General features: G+C 36.1%; 1 protein-coding gene across 1 annotated transcript; it reads right to left on the bottom strand.

Annotated features, from left to right (window-relative positions):
• Positions 1 to 62: 62 nt before the first annotated feature.
• Positions 63 to 4,759, bottom strand: LOC137826103 (protein ANTI-SILENCING 1-like). The gene is made up of 3 exons (XM_068631958.1): positions 4,296 to 4,759; positions 3,568 to 3,727; positions 63 to 543 (listed from the first exon to the last, which is right to left on the bottom strand). Exons 1-3 carry the CDS (start codon positions 4,644 to 4,646, stop codon positions 521 to 523), a joined length of 534 nt encoding a protein of 177 aa, XP_068488059.1. The 5' UTR covers positions 4,647 to 4,759; the 3' UTR covers positions 63 to 520.
• Between the last annotated feature and the right edge of the window lie 15,518 nt (positions 4,760 to 20,277).

The following is a 20,277-nucleotide window of genomic DNA, read 5'->3' on the forward strand; positions in this document are numbered from 1 at the left end:
CTGTTTTTCATGACTAAGCAAATTCCTAGAAATAAGTAGCAGTAGCACCAGCAATAACTTAATTAAAGTAGAAAATGTGGTGAAACTAAATAAATTAATTACATTAAGTACAATAGCGCTATTAGTAATAATCTAACTACAGCAGTAGCAGCAACACAAATATTCCTTGCACAGATTATGATCACAAGGAAAAGACATTGGCTTCTTGTCAAGCTTCAACAATTACATTTACAATTACACTCCCCCTGAAGAAGCCTTTCCCAGCCCCTTAAAAATATCTGAACGACCGAATTTTTCCTTCTTTAGAAGGCTGGCTTGTCATGTAGATTTAGCATCCCTCCCAGACACATACACTTCGTAAGCATTTTCTGTAACATCATGTATGTTGTTGTACGTCAACATATTTGTCACCTACCTTCTAAATTACAGGCTAACAAATTTGTTTACTCGGGATATCAACTTCAATGCTTTTCTATCTTGTCAAGACCATGTTCCACAGCACCAACAAGCTTCGTTTATCTCATTTGGTGGAAATGTTTTTATCTGCAACAAGTTGAGAAAAACAATCCATTCAACAAAAACCTCAATTTTGAAAACAACAAAAAATTAAAGTTTAGTGGCAGCTAAACACACTCATTTCAGACAAAGAGGTGAGGCTAAGTTGCCCGTTAGAGCTAACACGTAGGGATTCAAATCATAAAAGGAAGTGAGGGGGACACCACTTGGGAGACCCAAAACACAAGAGGAACAACTAAACAGACAAACAACAAAAGAAGTTCACTTCTCAACTTTCTCCAACAGCACAATTGAAGATAATAACCTCACTTTGATTGTAAACACCATGGCAGAAGCTCTCATACACAATCTTGTGATTTTTCCTTGTAAGATAGAGAGGTAGAAAGAGAACAGAGAAGAGGAATGAATAATATTATTGGTGATGACAAAACATTACTAATAGAAATAATAGTAGTAAAAGCTTCTACCCAAAAAGACATAGGGAGAGGAGCACCTGTAAGGAAAGGAAGACCAACATCAACTAAGTGTCAATGTTTTCATTCTATAGACCCATTTTGTTCATGGGCATAGGGGCATGTAAGACGGTGTTGAATACCATGCTCCATGGTAGTCAAAATCGAGATCTTACTCAAGATCGGAAAGATAAATATGAATCGTAAATCAAAAGATCGTAACACGGATAGTAAGATCCTACAAATTTTATGAAAACTTATATACACACATAAAACTGCACTTTGGAATGTTGCATGTGCAGTGAAGTTAAATAGATGAAGGAAGGAGAAGGGAGAGCGTGAGTCATTAGTTTTTAGGAGTTTGTAATGGTTCAATGAGTCATTTGGTTCCCAAAAAAAAAGTGTGGTAACTAATGAATGTTTTCCATAAAGTCATGTTTACAAAAAATATAACCGTGGCATGAGTAATTGATTGCCTCCATCCAAATCCAATTAGGTCATTTAGCTATAACACCCCTTTTCTAATTGGGCCATGTGTTCTGCCTCCATCCCAGTAGCCCATAAAAACCCTAAAATTGATATTAGGGATATGAAAAACCCTAAAAGTAAAATTGGGAGTGTGGGAGTGAGAGAAGAGCGACGCCACTATAGGCATCACCGTGTCGCCGTGCTACCGCAACACTCTCAGAAGTGCCACACGAGAATCGTCAACGTTGTGAGGATATCACGAGAGCAAATGCCGCTATGAGGAACACCGGTGAGTTACGCCACAAGAGGCGTTGCCTCGAGAACCGCCATCGGTGCCACCAAAACTATCAGTTCCAACATCGCAAAACTCATCGCTTCAATGCAAGTTGCGATTTTAAACATTGATACCACACGATCTACTGGAATTGCACTTTTTTGGTGATCGCAAATCAGAGACAGGGATAGAAATCATAAATCGTACAATCTTACAATGAAAATCACGATTTTGACTACCTTGCCATGCTCGGTTAAAAAGGATTTAAGACACAAGAACTCACAAGCATTATCAGTTTGAATGCTTTTGAGAGAAAAAAAACAGTTTGTTTTTTTTTCAACATAGATGTTAAATGATTTGAAAACAATAGATGATTGTGACTTATAATGATTTAGATAAAACCACACATACTTAGAATACGCATATAAGAAAACAATATAATAATATGAACCATTGAACGCAGGCATGGGTGATGGACCCCAAAAATCTATAAAGGCAAGTTGTAGGGGAGCAGTATTAGACGGTAGTAGAATATTGAAAAGGTAATTGATGCATTTTGCCTATTACACAAGAATCACAGAAACTAGGTTTTGTAGTGTAAAGCACATTACAGTATCGCATTATTCTATGTATTACATTGCCATTAGCATGTCTAAAACAATTGTGCCATAGAGTATATGAATTTGAAATTGATTAAGGAGAAGTGTTGATAACAAAAAAAAAATGAAACAATAAGAAATTTAGGAAAATCATGTAAGCCATCTTTAAGATTGCCTTGCAGAAGAATCTCCTTTCTTACATGCTTTTTGACATAACATTTGTCAGGACAGAACTCAAAAAAGTACATGATTATCCTTGGCAAATTTTGAAACAATTTTATAGAGATAATAGGGACATGCAATAATTGATTTACAGAAAATAGAGTGGAGGAAGAATTATCAATGAAGGTGGCAGATCCGATATGAGTTATTTAAAACCAGAACCATGGAAATGGGACAGTTAGCAACATGTAAAGAATCTATCATCTTAATATCAACAAATGCAGATATCTTGCGGTCACATTTTTGGAGATGAAGTTGCAATTTGAGCTTCCTAACACGAGCCTAGGTGAGACACATAGTAGGTATGAAGAGCATTCCAAATTTGGGCAGTGGAGGAGAGTCCCACCATCTTGGTGAGAATCGAAGGAGACATAGATGCAAGAAGCCAAGCAACAATGGCTTGATCTTGTTGTTGATAAGAAAGAAAAGCAAGATTGGTAGTACACATTGATTCAGCATCGACAGAAGCAAAGCCAGGAGGTATGGACAATCCATCCAAGAATCACATGAGATTGAGGTTGTGCAAGGTTACATGCCGTTGTTGTTTCCAAATTAAGAAATTGTCATCATCCAATTTGAAGGTGATGGGTGTTGTGAAGATGTGAGGTATGAAGGTAGCAGAAGAAGAAAAATTTCTAGTCTATGTAACAGCAGAGAAAAATGAAGCCGCAAAGGAAGAGGAAGCCATTATGGCTCTTGATACCATGTAAGATTGAGAGAAAAGGAATGAACACTATTGTATTATTGAGAAAACTGATAGAATCACATATATACAGCACATGTGGGTCTTCTATAGGACCACGCATCAGTGTAACGGTACATGCATATACGTATAAATATATCCTACGTAATATTCCTTCTTTTCTTAAAACCCAAGATTTTAGATAATTACAAACACAAGGGTAGTTATTAAAAAGTTTCAGCTGGGAATGTCAACGTGACAAATCCCCTTATTTTTCAAAAATAAAACTATCTTAAAACTAAAACAATGACCAATCTTTTACACTGCATAAAAATGAATAAGATCACCTAATACCTTCAGTTCCAGCAATCTTGTCTATCTCGTCCACTACTTTGCGTTGGCCAACATCAAAGAAACGGTAGAACACAAAATCAGCCTTTGCTTCATCTGACAGTTGCGAATTTCCAAAATTCTTCGAAATGCAAACGACATTGCATTTTCCAACGATAGCTTCCTGGTGCAAACAAGCAAAAACTCAAAACAACAGAAAAATATCCAAAAGCACTTAAATCTACACAAAATATGCATACTCAAATGACAGAAAAAAAAGGATCTGAAACTTTCTAATGGATTGAAATTTCCAAAACAAATCCTCAAATGACAAAAAATAGTCGAAAACCAAAAATGATAGGGAAAACAGCCACAAGTACTCAGTACGGTAGAAAAATAACGACAAGAGAAAAAACTTAGAATCCAAAAGTTAGACGTTTGCATAGCAAATAACCTAAACAACAGAATATTAGCCAAAACCAAACAATAAAGATAAGTTTTAGAATCCAAAACTTACCAAAGGATTGATATTTGCAACACCTATACTCAAAACGACATAACAACAGCGGATAATATTCAACACGATAAACATAAAAATAGCCATGATACTCAAAACGACAGCAAAAACATTCAGAAACCGAAACTCAGAAACAACAAAAATAATGAAAACGACAGCAACATAGCTAACGATACCAAAACCGGCAGAAGAATATTCAAAACGATGGGGAAAGGATTCAGAATCGAAAGCTTACGAGTGGATTGACATTGGCGAAGCCCTTGCCGTCACCGCACGCCAAGAACAACTCATTCTCCTTGGTTTGGATCCCTTCCAAGAACTTTCGAATCTCGCCGGAGCGGAAGAACCACTGCACCTTGACTTTCCTAGAGTTGTCGCGGTTCTCCCAGATCTTGATTAGCTTTCCTATGTGAGGCACGTCGCAGCTTTCGTTTTGGAGACAAACAGCATCGTTAAGAGTGTACTGCACGCCTTCGAAGGTGAAGGACTCGTAGAACTGCACGTCCTTCTTCTTCCCACCCATGCCTCGCTTCTTGCCCCACGCGAACTCGTACATCAAATCGTCTTCATCCATTGGCGCCGCCATGGATTGTGACGGAAAGAGAAGGCAATGGCCGCACAGTGCACAGAGGAGAAGGTCTTAAAGGAGTTTGAAAAGAGCAAATAAAGACCTAACGCTTGTTTGGAAAATCTTTTCCCAAAATAAACTATATATTTCTTAAAAGAAATACACAAATAAACTTCCCATTTTTACTCAAATAAACTATATGTTTTTTACTCAAATAATATTTTTACTCGGTATTCATCTAACTTCGTTTAACTTTTTTTTAAAGAAAATTTTTTTAAAAAAAAAGAAATTAAAATAAATAATTAATAAGAATTAAAAAAATTCTTTTATGATTTTAGTTTTTATTTTAAATAATAAATTATTAATGAAAATTTGATAAAATACAACAAAAAATAATTACATTACATTATAATTATTCATGACAAAAACGTAAAATAAATATTTAAAACTTTGTAAAATGCTTTACAAAATATATATAAGTTACGAATATTATTATTATATTTTAATTAATTATTAAATAAAAAAAATTCTTGAAGAAACTTAAAAGTTAATATTATAGGAGTAAAATAAGTGATGTAATTGGGCAATTTTATTAATGTATATGGATAATTTGATAAATAGTTGTACTTGACAGGAATGTTGGGGTAGGGATATGAAAGGTAATTAAGATAAAAGATAAAAAGATATTTTATTTGTTGTGACATTATTCTGAAGATGAAAGATATAATTGTTGTTGTTTAAATTTATTATCATATTATTGTGAAGATAAAGAGATATTTTATCTCTTAGTGATAATATACAAGTTATATATATATATATATATATATATATATTCTGTTGTAATATTATTCTGAAGATGAAAGATATAACTGTTATTGTTTAAATTTGTTATCATATTATTACGAAGATAAAGAGATATTTTATCTCTTGTGATAATATACAAGTTAGTTATATATATTTTATCTATTGTGATATTATTTTGAAGATGAAAAATATAATTGTTATTGTTTAAATTTGTTATCATATTATTCTGAAGATAACTTGTGATAATATGCAAGTTAGTTATATATATTTTATCTGTTGTGATATTATTCTAAAGATGAAATATATAATTGTTATTATTTATATATATTCTCCCTGTTGAAATCTTGCTCTAATTGGAAAAAATAGTTGAAGGGATATCTATAAAAGGGGCTTGAGACCCTAGCAAAGGTTGTAAGAATGGATGGCTTAAATAAGAGGGTGAATTGTTTTATCAAAGATTTTCGCAAATACTTGGTCTAGAATGAATCTTTAACAAACAACTCAGATAAGCACTTAAGGAAGGCAATCAAACAATCCAAAAGAAACAGATATTAGAATTTTAACCGGTTAAAACTGTGTTTTAAGCGGTTGTTTATAGCAGCGAAAATACCAAACAGTTTGAGAGAAAGAAAGATTTACACAATGGTTTTATACTGGTTCACTCAATCCCTGAGCTAAATCCAATTCTCAGACAAACCTCTGAGTTTCCACTAATAATCACACAGATTACAATCACACACCACAAAGAGGTGACTTTGAATCCCACAAAGCCTACTCACCTTGTTTGCAAAACTTAACACCTCAAGACAGAACAACCTCTGTCTTTACAGGATTTCAAACATAAACAGTATGTAAAAGAAGTACAATTACAAGACACTAACCAAGGATAGAAAACACCTAGAATTACAGAACTAGAGATCCTATGATCAACACTTGTCACCGCAGCAAAGCTTGAAAGCACTCTTGCTCTTTTTGAAAACACTTTCAAAAACCAAATCTCTTTCTCAAATCTCAATCAATACTTGTTGTATTTGTTGTTGTAAATTGATTTGAACGAAAGCCTTATTTATAGTCGTTGAAAAGCAGTTGTTTAAGGCATATTTGACAACTGAATCAGTTAAAACAAGTTTTCAAAAAACTGTTATGAAAACACACATTTAACCGGTTGAAACCATGATTTAACCGGTTGAATGAGTCAAGCAGTTACACAATTGATTCAAAGAGCAGTTTTAAAACTTCCAGCCAGCTAAGTGACAAACAACCGATTATTTTGACAAATCAACTGGTTGTTTTCCCTTTGCTTGGAAAAACACTTAGTTTCTTAAAACAAATTTAATCAAGCTTTGTGTAGGCTTCAAGGACTGATCTTAACAAAGATTCAAAATAGCTTAATCTAAACCCAAACCCAGAAAGCAGCACAGCTTCAGGCTTCATGTGAATTTGATACATCAAAGCTCTCATCTTCAATAATCTCCCCTTATTTGATGGAGACAAATCATTGGGATGCTTTTAGGAATGTTCTTTGTTTAGAATGTGTTGAATCCTGCATTCATTGAGCAAACACAGGGTAATCTAATCCAAAACAGATAAGCACCAGAAACTAGTTCTCACTAGGTGATATCCAGAAGGAACATCAGCCAAATCAAATGAGAAACCAGCACACATACACGGTGCATAACAGATAAACAATCGGTTATTTTACAGTAATAACCGGTTGAAAATATGTATAAAAAATAACATTTTAACATACTTCAAATTTAAACTAGTTAAAGAAATTTATAATAGCAATGTTCAAACCAGAATAAGTGCTAAACATTACAGAACATTATAGACCAATACTTCTCCCCCTATTTGTGTCATCAAAATAGATAAGTGGTAGGATTAAAAAACAACATAAAGAAAAAGAAATTTGAAAGCAATGAACTAGAATGAAGGACTATCCTCCCTTTCAAATTGTAGTTCTAAAATCTGTCTCTGGAATTCTTCAATTTGCTCATCCATTGTTGAAAAGCGTGTATCCATGTTGTTAAACCGTGATTCACACATGTCATAGAGGTTCCTTTGATTGTCAGCAAATGTGTCCATACGATTAATCATCAGCCTTTCAAAAGGTGATATTGTAGTCATCCTTTCTCCCATGTGATCATTAGTGTCATTGTGATCATCCTCTTGAGTCCCAGCAGCTGGTTCATCTTGCATTGCTGCATCCTCAGGTTCATCACCTTCATTCGTTCCACTTGGGCCAGCTTGGTCACCATCCTTGCTTACCCATCTTCCACCAATTTTAGTAAATCCCATTTTACTTAGGGATCCACTATTGATCTCACTAGAGGGCTTGATTACCTCAGCTAGCTCTCCTTCTATATTCACTTCAAAATAATGAAGAAACTTAGAGATCAAAATAGCACAGGGATAATGAAAATCACATAACCTCATGGACTTTTGCATGTGTTATTTGATTGTGTGAATCTAGTTGATCTTCACTTTGTTCATGATACAGTAGATCAGCTAGAGATTTTCTTCAGAGAGAGTTGAATGATTTCTCCCCCTAGGTGTGAGGATCCATGAAACTATGAAAGCCACAAGCCTTTCATCAAGCTTTAGTCCACCAACTGAAAAATTCCTCACTTTGGAGTGGGGATTCTTGAGACATCCTTTGTTGAACTGTATTTTGTTGAACTCTTCAACAACTCCAAGGTTTCCTCTATTGATCCTCAGTCCGAAGGATTTTAGCGTAGTCACAACAAACCATACATCACTTGTGATGACCATATCTACACCTTTGACATGTGAAATAAGTGAGTCACCACTAAATTGAAGGTTAGTGTAAAATACCTTCACCAAATCTGGATATATGTTCCTAGTGAACTCTAGGAATCTTTTCAGTCTTTGCTCCTTGAGAATACTTCTCATGGAATCCAGCTTTTGTTGTTTCATCCAAGTGAAGGAGACCACATTGGATGTGTTCACACTTTTTCTACTTATTTCAAGTAGATACTTGTTTATGAGATTAACATCACCTGAAAACCATCCTTCCAGTTTTCCACTTCTCTTAACACCCCTGGATTTCATTCTCTTTGCTGAAGGAGGAGTTCCAGCCATTTCAAATACTCAGAAACAAGCTTTGGCACATTGCAAAAAAAGCTTAAAATAGAGAAGAGAAGAAAGAACAAATTGTATATGTGAGAGATAGCAACTGATTGCATTGCCTTATATAGCCAGAGTTCATGGTTAAAGATGGCCCAGAGAGAGATGTTTCTAAACAGAAAAACGAATCAAATATGAACCATAAAGTTGACATTGTCAGTCAAATCAGAAAGGTACAGATTCACATGTGATTTTGACCAAACATTAAAGGCAGTTTTGATTTTCAAGATTTGGAGGAATCTGATCTATCAATAGAAAATGCAACAGAGTTAAACTGTATTCAAACATGCAATTAATACAATTTTGACCATACACATCACTGGGTTGAACATAATCACAAAACAGAATTTAAATTTTAAAAACAAATTTGCCTAGTGTTTGTCAGAGAAAAACAATCAGTTGTTTCGAGGAAACAATCTGTTGAATTTCTGTAATGATTGTTTCCTTGAAACAACCGATTGTTTTTCAACGTCATTGCAGAAATTCAACAGATTATTTCCTCGACTCGAGCCTGGGGGGCTTGTGTATTGGGCAGGAGCTCGGCTCGGTCCAAGTGTTTAGGTCAACTTGATTTTTGGGCCAGTATGGGTCCAAAGGGTGTGCCATGAGCTCGACCCAGATGTTGCTAGATAGCTCAAAAAAGATAATTAACTAGAAGGAATATTTATATTGGTTATAATATATACGCTAATTAAATACCAATAGAAGTCGTTAAAAATAAAGTAGTTAGCACCCGAGAATAAAGGTGCATGTGAACAAAATATTTTATTGTTGTTAAGCACTTGAGGATAAAGGTGCACGTAAGCAATATGTTTTTTTGTTATGATTATATGTGTTTTGTTAAGATTATATTCTTTCTGTTGAAATCTTGCTCTGATTGGAGAAAACAGTTGAAGGGATATCTATAAAAGGGGCTTAGACCCCTAGTAAAGGTATGTTGTTTCTAAATACTTAAGACTAAAACTAATTTGATATTTGAATGTTCTCACTGACTTGATCGTCGAAGTGTGATCAACAAGTAGAGTCTCCTTTGTCCCAGTGAAGTGACACCTTGGAGACAAAGCAGAAGAGGAGTTTGCCCATTCCGTATGCTCGAGGTCAACTCGCAAGAACATTTGGCGACTACCGTGGGGCCCGATAAAACTTGATCTCATCCACATTTGCAACTGAGTCTTCTGACATGATGAGAAACACAAGGCAAGGCCTGCAGGGATATGAAGGAAGCGATGCCCTCTTCTTACAACAACTCATTGATGCCATGAAGGCCCTTTAAGCGGCGAACGTGGAGAACAAACGAGAGCAAGAGTGAATTCAAGAAGAAGCCAAGGTCGAGCAAGAGAGGCTACAAGCGGAAGCCCGAGCTGAGCAAGAGCTTCTACAGGATCGTCTCATGGTAGAAATCGAGGCCTCCCGGATAGCTCTGGAGGAGCATGTGCAAACCAATGAGAAATTACGGAAGATCCTGCACCGACGTGATCGACGTTCCACCAGGGAACAATCTCTGAACTTGTCAGCAGAGATAATCCCAAGCCATTCTCGTAGGAAATCGTGGATGAGCCCGTGCCACCTCATTATATCACACCTAAAATCACCTTATAATGGGCACTTTTATAGGTACAACCCTACAATGGTTCAGTGGGATCCCGGATGGTCAAATCACCTTTTTCCCTCAGTTCTCCAGGATGTTTAGAGAATAATTCTCAGTCAACAAGGCCAAACCCCTGAGGTTATACGATCTTTTCAACGTCAAACATAGGGAGGGAGCGACGCCTTTCAGTTTGGTATATGGGTCATATGCCATGATACCCGTGGAGATACAAGAGAATACCCCTAGGTTCCAAAGCTTTGTTGTTGAGGAATCTAACGAAGGAAGGAAGGTAAACCTGGATTTGTTGGACAAGGTGCGTGAACATGTCCGTATTAACTCAGAGGCTTTAAAGAGAAGGGTGGAGTTAAAGCAAAAGACCAAGACGAAACCTCGACAGTTCAAGGTTGCCGACTTGGTGATGCGAAAGACCCACCCCTACTAGTTGGAAAACATGTTATCCCCAAAATGGATTGGCTCGTTCCGCGTAGTTGAGGTGCTCGGAAATGGGGCGTATAGGCTGGGGACCCTGAAAGAAGGAGTAATCCCTTGAATGTGGAACGTGACAAACCTCAAGTTTTATTTTATTTAAGATATTTCGTTTTAATGCTTTCTCTTTTAACAATCTGATGTTTAAGGTGATGCTCTTTTTCCTTTGAGGGGGTTTTTTAACGAGATCATCTAATGATAAATTTATTCTCAGAAGATGGTGCATTAGTTTTGTTTATTTACTTGAGTTAGCACACGGCAAGTCGACCTAGCTCGGCGTAAGTACGTCTACTCGAGCATAAACGCCCTGTGAGATAAAAATTGTTTATTGATTTACTCGAGTTAACACATGGTAAGTCGACCTAGCTTGGCATAAGAACGTCTACCCCAGAATAAACGCCCTCTGAGACTAATTTTTTCCTAATGGTTCACTTGATTTAGTGGCAGATAAGACGACCTAGCTTGGCGTAAGTATGACTACCCGGGTATAGGCACCATGTGCGTATAGTTGGTATAGATGAAGTATTTGGCAAGGTAAGACGACCTAACTCGGTGTAAGAGCGATTACCTGAGTATAGGTGCTCTGAAATTGATTTGTTATGGCTAAATCGTTTGATTCGATGTAAGGTAAGACAATATAACTCAACGTAAGAGCGACTACCCAAGTATAGACGCTCTGCGATTTGGTCTGTTATGAGTAGAGTCATTTACACCTAGCAACACGTCCTAGCTCGGAGTGAGTCAAGTCATCTAAGTGTAGACGCCCTATAGTGGTGAGTTTGTTAGATTTGGTATTTGGTAAGTCGGGCTAACCTGGTGTGTGAACGATCACCCGAGTTTATGTGCTTTGTAAAATGATTAAATGATACGTAGTGGAATCATTCGATTATACACATGGTAAGTTGGGATAGCTTGGTGTACGAGTGGTTATCCGAGTCTAGGTGCCCTGAGAAGAATAAGTGCTAAAATAGATGAATCATTCTTGGCACGGGATAAGACGACCGAGCTAGGAGCAAGTACGATTATCCGAGTAAGCGCTCTGCGAAGGAAAACTCGGAGAAGTCATGATAGCCAACCTTTGGTCAAGTTTGTGAAACAATACAAGTCGATATTGAGTATAGGCTTGTTTTAGCTATGGGTTTATGGTTCATTGAAAGGTTAGTTCTCTTGTGAGTATTGAGAGCTCTCAAGTGGTAGCTATCATCACTTATCTTGGAAACCAATCACACTCCAAGTGGCGTGTTCCACTTCTCAAATCCATCACATAAGCTTTCTCCTTCCTTCCTATATTCTTCCATTGTCATTCCATTTTTACTTTTTGTATCATGTTCTTGTTTGGTTCTCCTTGTTTCCATTCGACAATTCTATTTGGTTTCCTTTCCTTTTTCTTTAATTCTACACATTCTAGCATCATTCTCATCTTATAATTATCTTTACCTTCTGCTCTTGTGAAGTGAACCTTCACACTTACTTAACCACTTGGTTAAGTTTGTGTCCAGTGGGGATCTTCTTAGAGTTCTCACCATATTCTTATTTAAAAATCTCAATCTAAGTAAAATGTCACACCATAAAATGAACAATCCTAAAATCAACTCACATCATGTCACAAAGCAGTTTATCTTCATCACGGGCCATGAGCCTATCTTTATCTTCGCTAGGCAAGAAGGTAGTTTCAGCATATGAGGGGATGTCAAATTCTAGATCCCACAAGCTCTTCCTCTTAGAGCTCTCCGCTTCGCATTCTTGAATGACGATTACGTCTTGGTGCAGAGCATGGCCAACTGAGTGAGCAACATCTTGATGCGGGGCTCGGTTATCTGAGTGAGAGTGCTCAGTAGAGGGAGCGGTCGCCTTCCTTTTTCTCTTAAAAGCAAGCCCCGAGGTGGTTTTCTCATCCTGCTCGGTCGAGGCTTGAGTGATTGTGACTGGAGCTTTCTTTTTCTGAGTTAAAGAATCATTGGGCATGTTAGCAACTACCCTCATCTTTTTAGCCATCTCGACCAACTCTGCCTTGCTGATGTTAGACAACATCCTCTCTACAAAGAAAATAAGTAAATGATTAATAACGATAGCAGAGTTATTTTCACCAAGGGGAGGAAATGAGGAGTACCAGTATAAGCTTTCAAAGCAGCAAGGATGCACACTTTGGTCAACAAGAAGGAGGTGTCAAAAACCACCTCCAAGCTCGTTAGGTACTCGCAAATTTCTCGGCCTTTTGGTGACAGATCTTCCAAGCATCGGGCACTCTGGAATTTAGACTCGAGGGTCCAATAAAGGGGAAATCCGTCCAGTAGGGGCGGATCCCCTGTTAAAGCTCATTCTTTTATAAATTTTCCTTTAAAGTTTTTGTATAAAGACTAGAAGAGGGTGAGCAAAGCTCCTCCAGGGGCACCGTTCAGAGATACCCACAACTTACTGCTCATGTGTTTAGCCTCGAAGAAGTAGAGAAAAACTTCAACATACAACAAGATGCCTTATTATGAGCACAAAATGATAAAGGCACGAATAAATGCCCAACTATTAGGGTGTACTTGGGCAGAAGCAACATTGAACTTGATTAATAGGTCTTTTTCAAAAATGGATAAAGGGAGACACAAGAGAACCTTTTTGAAAAACGTGACATAAGAGAAACAAAATGGACCACCAGGGTCCGATGACTCGTCACAACAGATGGGCTCTCTCTCCCTACACTCTATAGTTTTTACATTACCCTCGTTTCTTGTACTCATACTACACCCGTTTTCTCTTAAGTCTCTAAGACGTAAATGGGTGGTGTAATAAGAGACTTATTTTAGAAGCTCTTTCTTGGCCAATGGGTATACTGAACTGTAATCCATTGCAGAAATAGCTAGAACAAAATCATAAACACCAAACAAGATACAAACACAGTTCAGGTCAGACAAAGAAGACGAATGAACAGGAAATCACAGTTCAGGCAATGTAATCAGTAAGATGAATAAATATATGGTAATAAAGATTGGTAAAGGAAAATACTTGATATGACGGTGGAGGAGAAGAAGTTGGAAAGAAGTGTTGGGTGTAAACGAGGTTTTGTGGAGCACGAGCGTTCTAGAGAGAAGAGAGATTGTGTAACGAGTAAGTGAGGAGGAAATGGGTTTTTAGTGTTCGAAGGAGATGAATTGACAGTGCTTTTTGGCTATTGATGTGCATGCTACGTGGATGTCTCAGATTTAGTGTGGTGGAATGTCTCATCAGGAGACGCTTCGGTAACCGTGCCTCACCTACCCTTTGCGAAGGCGTGATGTTAGTTGCCTACGCTGGAAAGACTCTTCGCCTAGCCAAGCTCGACTCGAGCCTGGGGGGCTTGTGTATTGGGCAGGAGCTCGGCTCGGTCCAAGTGTTTAGGTCAGATAGATTTTTGGGTCAGTATGGGTCCAAAGGGTGGGCCATGAGCTCAACCCAGATTCTAGTAGACAACTCGAAAAAGATAATTAAATTGAAGGAATATTTATATTGGTTATAATATATACGCTAATTAAATACCAATAGAAGCCGTTGAGAATAAAGTAGTTAGCACCTGAGAATAAAGGTGCATGTGAACATAATTTTTTATTGTCGTTAAGCACCTGAAGATAAAGGTGCACGTAAGCAATATGTTTTTTTTATGATTGTATGTTTTCTTTTAAGATTATATTCTCCCTGTTGAAATCTTGTTCTGATTGGAGAAAACAGTTGAAAGGATATCTATAAAAGGGGCTTAGACCCCTAGTAAAGGTATGTTGTTTCTGAATACTTGAGACTCAAACTGATTTGATATTTGAATGCTCTCATTGACTTGATCATCAAAGTGTGATCAACAGGTAAATGACACCTTGAAGCAACAATTGGAGACAAAGCAGAATAGGAGCTTGCCCATTCAGTCCACTCGAGATCAACTAGCAAGAACAACATTTAAAAATGAATAAAACAATATTAATTTAAAATGGATTAATATTAATTTGTATAAGTTATTATCAACATAAATTAAAAATAAAATAATGTATAATTGATAATATAATGTATGAGTTAAATTATATATATATATATATTAGTTAATAAATATTTAGTGGTAAGTATATAAAATTAAAGTTACAAAATAGTTTTTAGCATTATACGGAGTAGTAAATTTAATAATAATGGATATATTAAAAAATAATTAAATAAAAATATTTTTATATTTAAGTACAATACCACCATATTACATTTTTAAGGTATTAGGTTTTTTAGTAACATGATGAGAACAACATCTCTTAATGTTTATTCATTGTCATTATTGTTTGGGTAGGGTCTTTCTTTAGAAGAGTGATGGAAAATCATTCAGTCACAACACCCATATAATATGGAAGATAAAGATCTAGAACTTTGTTAAAGACTCATATGTATCTGCTTAATTTGACTTTTGTGTATCTTTTGTAGGTCCAATAAAACAACAACTCTAGGATGTGAAAATGTACAGTGTATTTCAGTGAAGACCTCTAAACAATAAAAGAATACTATAGCTTTTGTTAGAGAACTACAAGAAGACTATAACTCATCTGACTTCACTAGAGACAAGTCATTACCATTTTGAGCTAGGCTTTAGTTAAAATAATGGCATATAGTAGTTTGGGAGTTTTCATGGACCATGTATTGGGCCTAGTAGCATAAAATAATTGGGCCATGTATTTGGACCAAGGATAACTAATTTGAGAGATAAATCTATGGGTATCTCTTCAAATATCAATTCCGCCACATCCACTGTGATTCCTTGCATTATGAAATAGAGTAGTTGTTCTTTATCCAAGGTCATGTTAGAAACATGAGTCATTTGGAAGATATTGGCAAACATAATTTTTCCATAGTTGTGCATTTGTGCTCATGTTTGACTTGTAAATTTTCCTAGGAAGACATGTTCTTCCTCTTCCAACTTCTGCCTAGAATTACATAGTTGTTCTGCCACTATTGCTAGGGAGATATCTTTTCTTCTCTTGTTCAACTCTTTCTTCATGTTTTCATTCAAGTTCAATCCAATGTGAAGATATCTTCCTATAGTAAAGGCGTCATAACAAACATGTACTCCATGAATGCTTGTGAATTTCACTGAAGTTTGTTGGGTAAGCATTGACATATAATTCTCTCATTGTATATTCATGATAGTAGGCGCAAGGCGATATCAGTTTAATCCATTACCTCTTATGTACTTCTCTCTTCAATTCTTCAAACTCCCCATAGAGCAATTCTGTTGAAAATGAAGCTTTGATGCCTCCAAATTCATGAAGACTGCTTGAAGACGTTGTTGTTGTGTTTAGGTTTTAGTTATAGGTAGTTTAGAATTTGCTAGATCCACTCTTAATCAAATTCACAATTGAATCAATCTGGTTTTAAAAAGAAAAATGTTTTTCAAAGCTAAAGGATAAATAACCTGTTGATTTCTCGTTTTACTCGGTTGTTTTTCCTCAGCCTGTGTGAAGGGTTTTTGAACTGTTTTGGTTTAGGTTAACTTAACTGTCAAAACCAATTCAACCGGTTAAATCGACATTTCAACCAATTGATTTTTGAATTTCTTAACAGCTTTTCATAAAACTGTTAAATTTGTTTTCAGTTATTTACAAACTGTTTTGGCTCATGTTTAACTAATTAAAACGGCTAGTTTGATGAGCTATAAAGTTGTGATTACCCTTCCTATTTCAAATAGAGAAAAGAGATTCAGAAAAGATTTTGTGAAAGTTTGGATTCAAGAAAACAAGATTGCCTTGAGTTGTGCTTTGGTTAAAGAGTGGATTAGGAGCAACTGTGATTTCCTGTAATCAGGTGTAATCTTCTCTTGTAATTGTTTTTTCAGTTTGAATACTGTAATCTATGTATCTGTAAAGTCAGAGGGTTGTTTGGAATGTTTGTGTAAGAAGTCAATGAGTGGTGTGTGTTCTTGAGGAGTTCAAGATCATCACTCTTGGTGTGTGTTGCTTGTAATCTAGGGTTGATTACATAGTGGATTCTCAGTGGTTTCTGAGGACTGGATGTAACTTTTGGTTAAGAGTGAACTAGTATAAACATTCTGTGTGAATCTCTCTATCCTTACACTCTTTAAACCGCTTTAACTTTGTTTTTATAAAGTGTTGATAAAAACAACTGATTGTTTCATAAAAACAACAGGTTGATTTTCTGCATCGAGCTTAAAAACAGCTTTATATTTGACTGGACAGATTTTCCATTGATTAATTCTTCATAGCTTTCTTCTCTTCCTTCAATACTTGCGAAAATATTTCAAAAACAATTCAATCCCCTCTTATTTTAGCCCTATAATTCTAACACTTGGCATCAAGAGCAAGGTTCTTGAAAGTCATTCAAGTTTTGATCCTAAACCTTTTTTAAATGGCTGAAAAATTATCCTTTGGGGAGGGTGCTTCAATAAACAGGCCACCTTTGTTTTGTGGACTGGATTATCAATTATGGAAGGTCAGAATGAAAATCTTTGTTGAATCAATTGATAGAGGAATCTGGGATGCTATTTTAAATGGCCCTTTTGTTCCTAAAATTGAAAAAGATGATGTTTTCATTGAGAAACCTTGGTCCCAATGGACTGAGAGTGAAACTAAAAAGGCTCAGCATGATTGCATTCCTAAAAATATCATCTCTTCTGCCTTAAATTCCAATGAGTTTTTCAAGGTCTCAAAATGTGCTTTTGCAAAGGAGATGTGGGACATCCTTGAGGTTATCCATGAAAGCACAATTGATGTGAAGAACAACAAGGACAAAAACCAACCATCAAATAGGTACAATACCAAGAATGTTAATGAATTTAATTCTACAAACTACACTTGTTTTGGATGTGGTAAGTATGGACACATCAAGGCTAAATGTCCAAGCAATCTGAGCAAAGAAAATGGGGGTTACAAGAAGTATAAGAAGAAAGGCAAAGCAAGAAGAGCATACAATGATGATTCATCTTCAAGTTCTTCATCAAAGGAAAATGGAAGCCAATCTTTGTTTCATGGCAAAGGAAGAATCCGAATCAAGTAGTGTAAGTTCAAGCTCTTCCATTAATGTTCAAAATGATAGCCAACTTCTTGAGGCCTTCAAAGAGACTCATGAAGAAGTTAATAGGTTGGCCTTTCTGAACAACCGGTTGAAAGGTTTAAACAACTGGTTGAAAAATCGAGTCAAGACTTTGGAAGAAGAGTTGAACCATTCAAAAACTGATTTTGAAACTTTGGAAATGATTTACAAAAGCTCTTATTGCAAGTGTGATTCTAGCTTTTGTGAAAATTGTGAATCACTTGAAAAGAAAGTCCAATACCTTTTAAAAATTGTGGACAAGTTTTCCAAAGGCCAATCCAATCTTGAATCTATTCTTGCTTCTCAAAAATGTGTTTTTAGCAAGGCTGGGTTGGGGTTTAATCCAAACAGCAAGAACAGATCTGTTTCAAAACTATTTTCAAGTTTATTTGAAAAACAACTTGTTGTTTTGTACAAGTTGAAATTTGCTTTTACTACATGAAAAATGGTCATATTGTTAGATTTTGCAGAGTAAGAAGGTTTTCTATTCCCAAAGGTATTTTGAAATGGGTTCCTTGGGTTTTTAAGGTTCCTAAGCTTCCTACTAACATCATTGGACCCACATTCATAAGGGGACCAAATCTTGCTTCTTTACCTTTTCTTGTAGGTATCCTTGAAAGCCAAGAATTACATTGGGTGTAAGGAATGAAGTCTCAAGGGAAAAAGCCTTAAAGTCAGTTCTTGTCCCTGCACTTTTCAAATGTGTACATCTAGCAGGGTTCTTTGAATGTCAAGAGACATCCTTGACACATGCATAATGGTTCGTCAAAAGAGAAACTTCAAGAATAAAGAGAATATGTGTGTTTTCATTTCTCAATTTATGTAAGTGTGCCTTAAGACCATATAAACATCTCAAAGTCTTCTTTTTGGGTGAATCTATTGGGGTTCTATGTGCAAAGGTATGAAAAATTGCATACTACATTTTTAGTCAATTTAAAAGGTAATTTTTTCTTATGAAAAATGTTCTCTTTGCTGTTACAGTAAAACAACCGATTGTTTTTTCGAAACAACCGATTATTTTGCCTTTGACACCTCTGTATAATGCTGCCAAATTTGCTTATGCATGGATAAACCTATGATGTGAGTTGATTTTAAGAGTTTTCACTTAGGTGACACTTTAGATTTATGATTGAGATTGTTAAACAATTAATAGTGAAAATCTAAGGAAAATCCCCACTGGACATTAACTTAACCAAGTGGTTAGGTAGATGTGAAGGTTCATTTCACAAAGGCAAAAGGAAAAGGAAATTATAAGGTGAAGATGATGACAATTATGGTGCAGAATTTAAGCATGGAAAGGAAGAATGAAAGAAAAGACCGAATAGAAACAAAGGAAGAAAAACAAGAACATATTTATGAAAAGAATGGAATGATAATGGAAGGAAAAGATGAAGGAAAAGGAAGCTTATGAGAAATGAAGTTTGAGATGATGAACACGCCACTTGGCTGATGAAATGACTCCAAGACAAGTGTTGGAAGCCGCCACTTGAGAGCTCTCAAATTCTCACAAGATAAGACTAATGACTAAGAGGAACAAGCCTCACTAGCATCTCACACCAAATGTGCAGAGTAACTTTTCTCTATTTCATTCAACTTGCAAAATACACTAGGTACGCCCCCTATTTATAGGTGAAGGAGTCTTAGAGAACAAGCTAAAGAGGTAGGATGGGAAAAGGGAAAAATCGGCAGCCTTAGGGTTTGACTAAGTCAAACCTGCATCCTAGGCTTGTCCTTCTAGAAACTAGGTCAAAATGCCTCCCAAAAGGGCTAGGAACAAGCTAAAATGCTACCCACACCCCTATTATGCTAAAGGTACCTTATTCTAGCCTATATTTGCTACTTGGACCCCCAAAGTGATCCCAAATTATTTACATAACTTTTCTCTTGTGGAAAAGACCAGAAGAAAGAACTTCTTATATTCTGGTTTGTTAGAATGTATGGCTTTAAATTAGACGGGGGGTGAATGGTTTAAAAAGGGTTTTCGCAATTTTTTAAGTCTAGAATGAAATCACTTTGAGAAAACTTGAATCAGAATTCAGTTTGTTGAAAACACAAAGCAAATAAGCAAAACACCATAAAAACAATCGGTATAAAACTGAATTTAAAGAGTTCAAAGGATAGAGAGATTGAACACACAGGTTTATACTAGTTCACTCTTAACCAAGAGCTACATCCAGTCTTCCCAAAAACCACTGGGGAATCCACTAAGCAATCAACCCTAGATTACTTACAACACCACCAAAGAAGTGACCTTGATCCCCTCAAGACACACACTTCCTTTGGCTCAGCACAACACCACTAAGAATGTTGATCTTGACAACCTCAAGATCACACAACACTTCTCAGCTTCACACACAGAGTTTCTTCAAAGGTACAAAGGATTACACTTGTTACAGAAAAGATCTAAAATCAATACAAGATGAAAATCCTATATCACACTCTCTTTGATCCAAGCAATCTCAAAGCAATCTTCAACTCTTCAAAAGTAAAATCAGTTAAAAACTCAAATATGTTTTTCTTTGATTAAAACTAAGTTCTTGTTTGTTACATAATCTGAACAAACTATTTATTGCATTCAAAGACTGGTCA

Source organism: Phaseolus vulgaris, chromosome 8 (genome assembly GCF_000499845.2).
Source record: "Phaseolus vulgaris cultivar G19833 chromosome 8, P. vulgaris v2.0, whole genome shotgun sequence".
NCBI classification, from domain to species: Eukaryota; Viridiplantae; Streptophyta; class Magnoliopsida; order Fabales; family Fabaceae; genus Phaseolus; species Phaseolus vulgaris.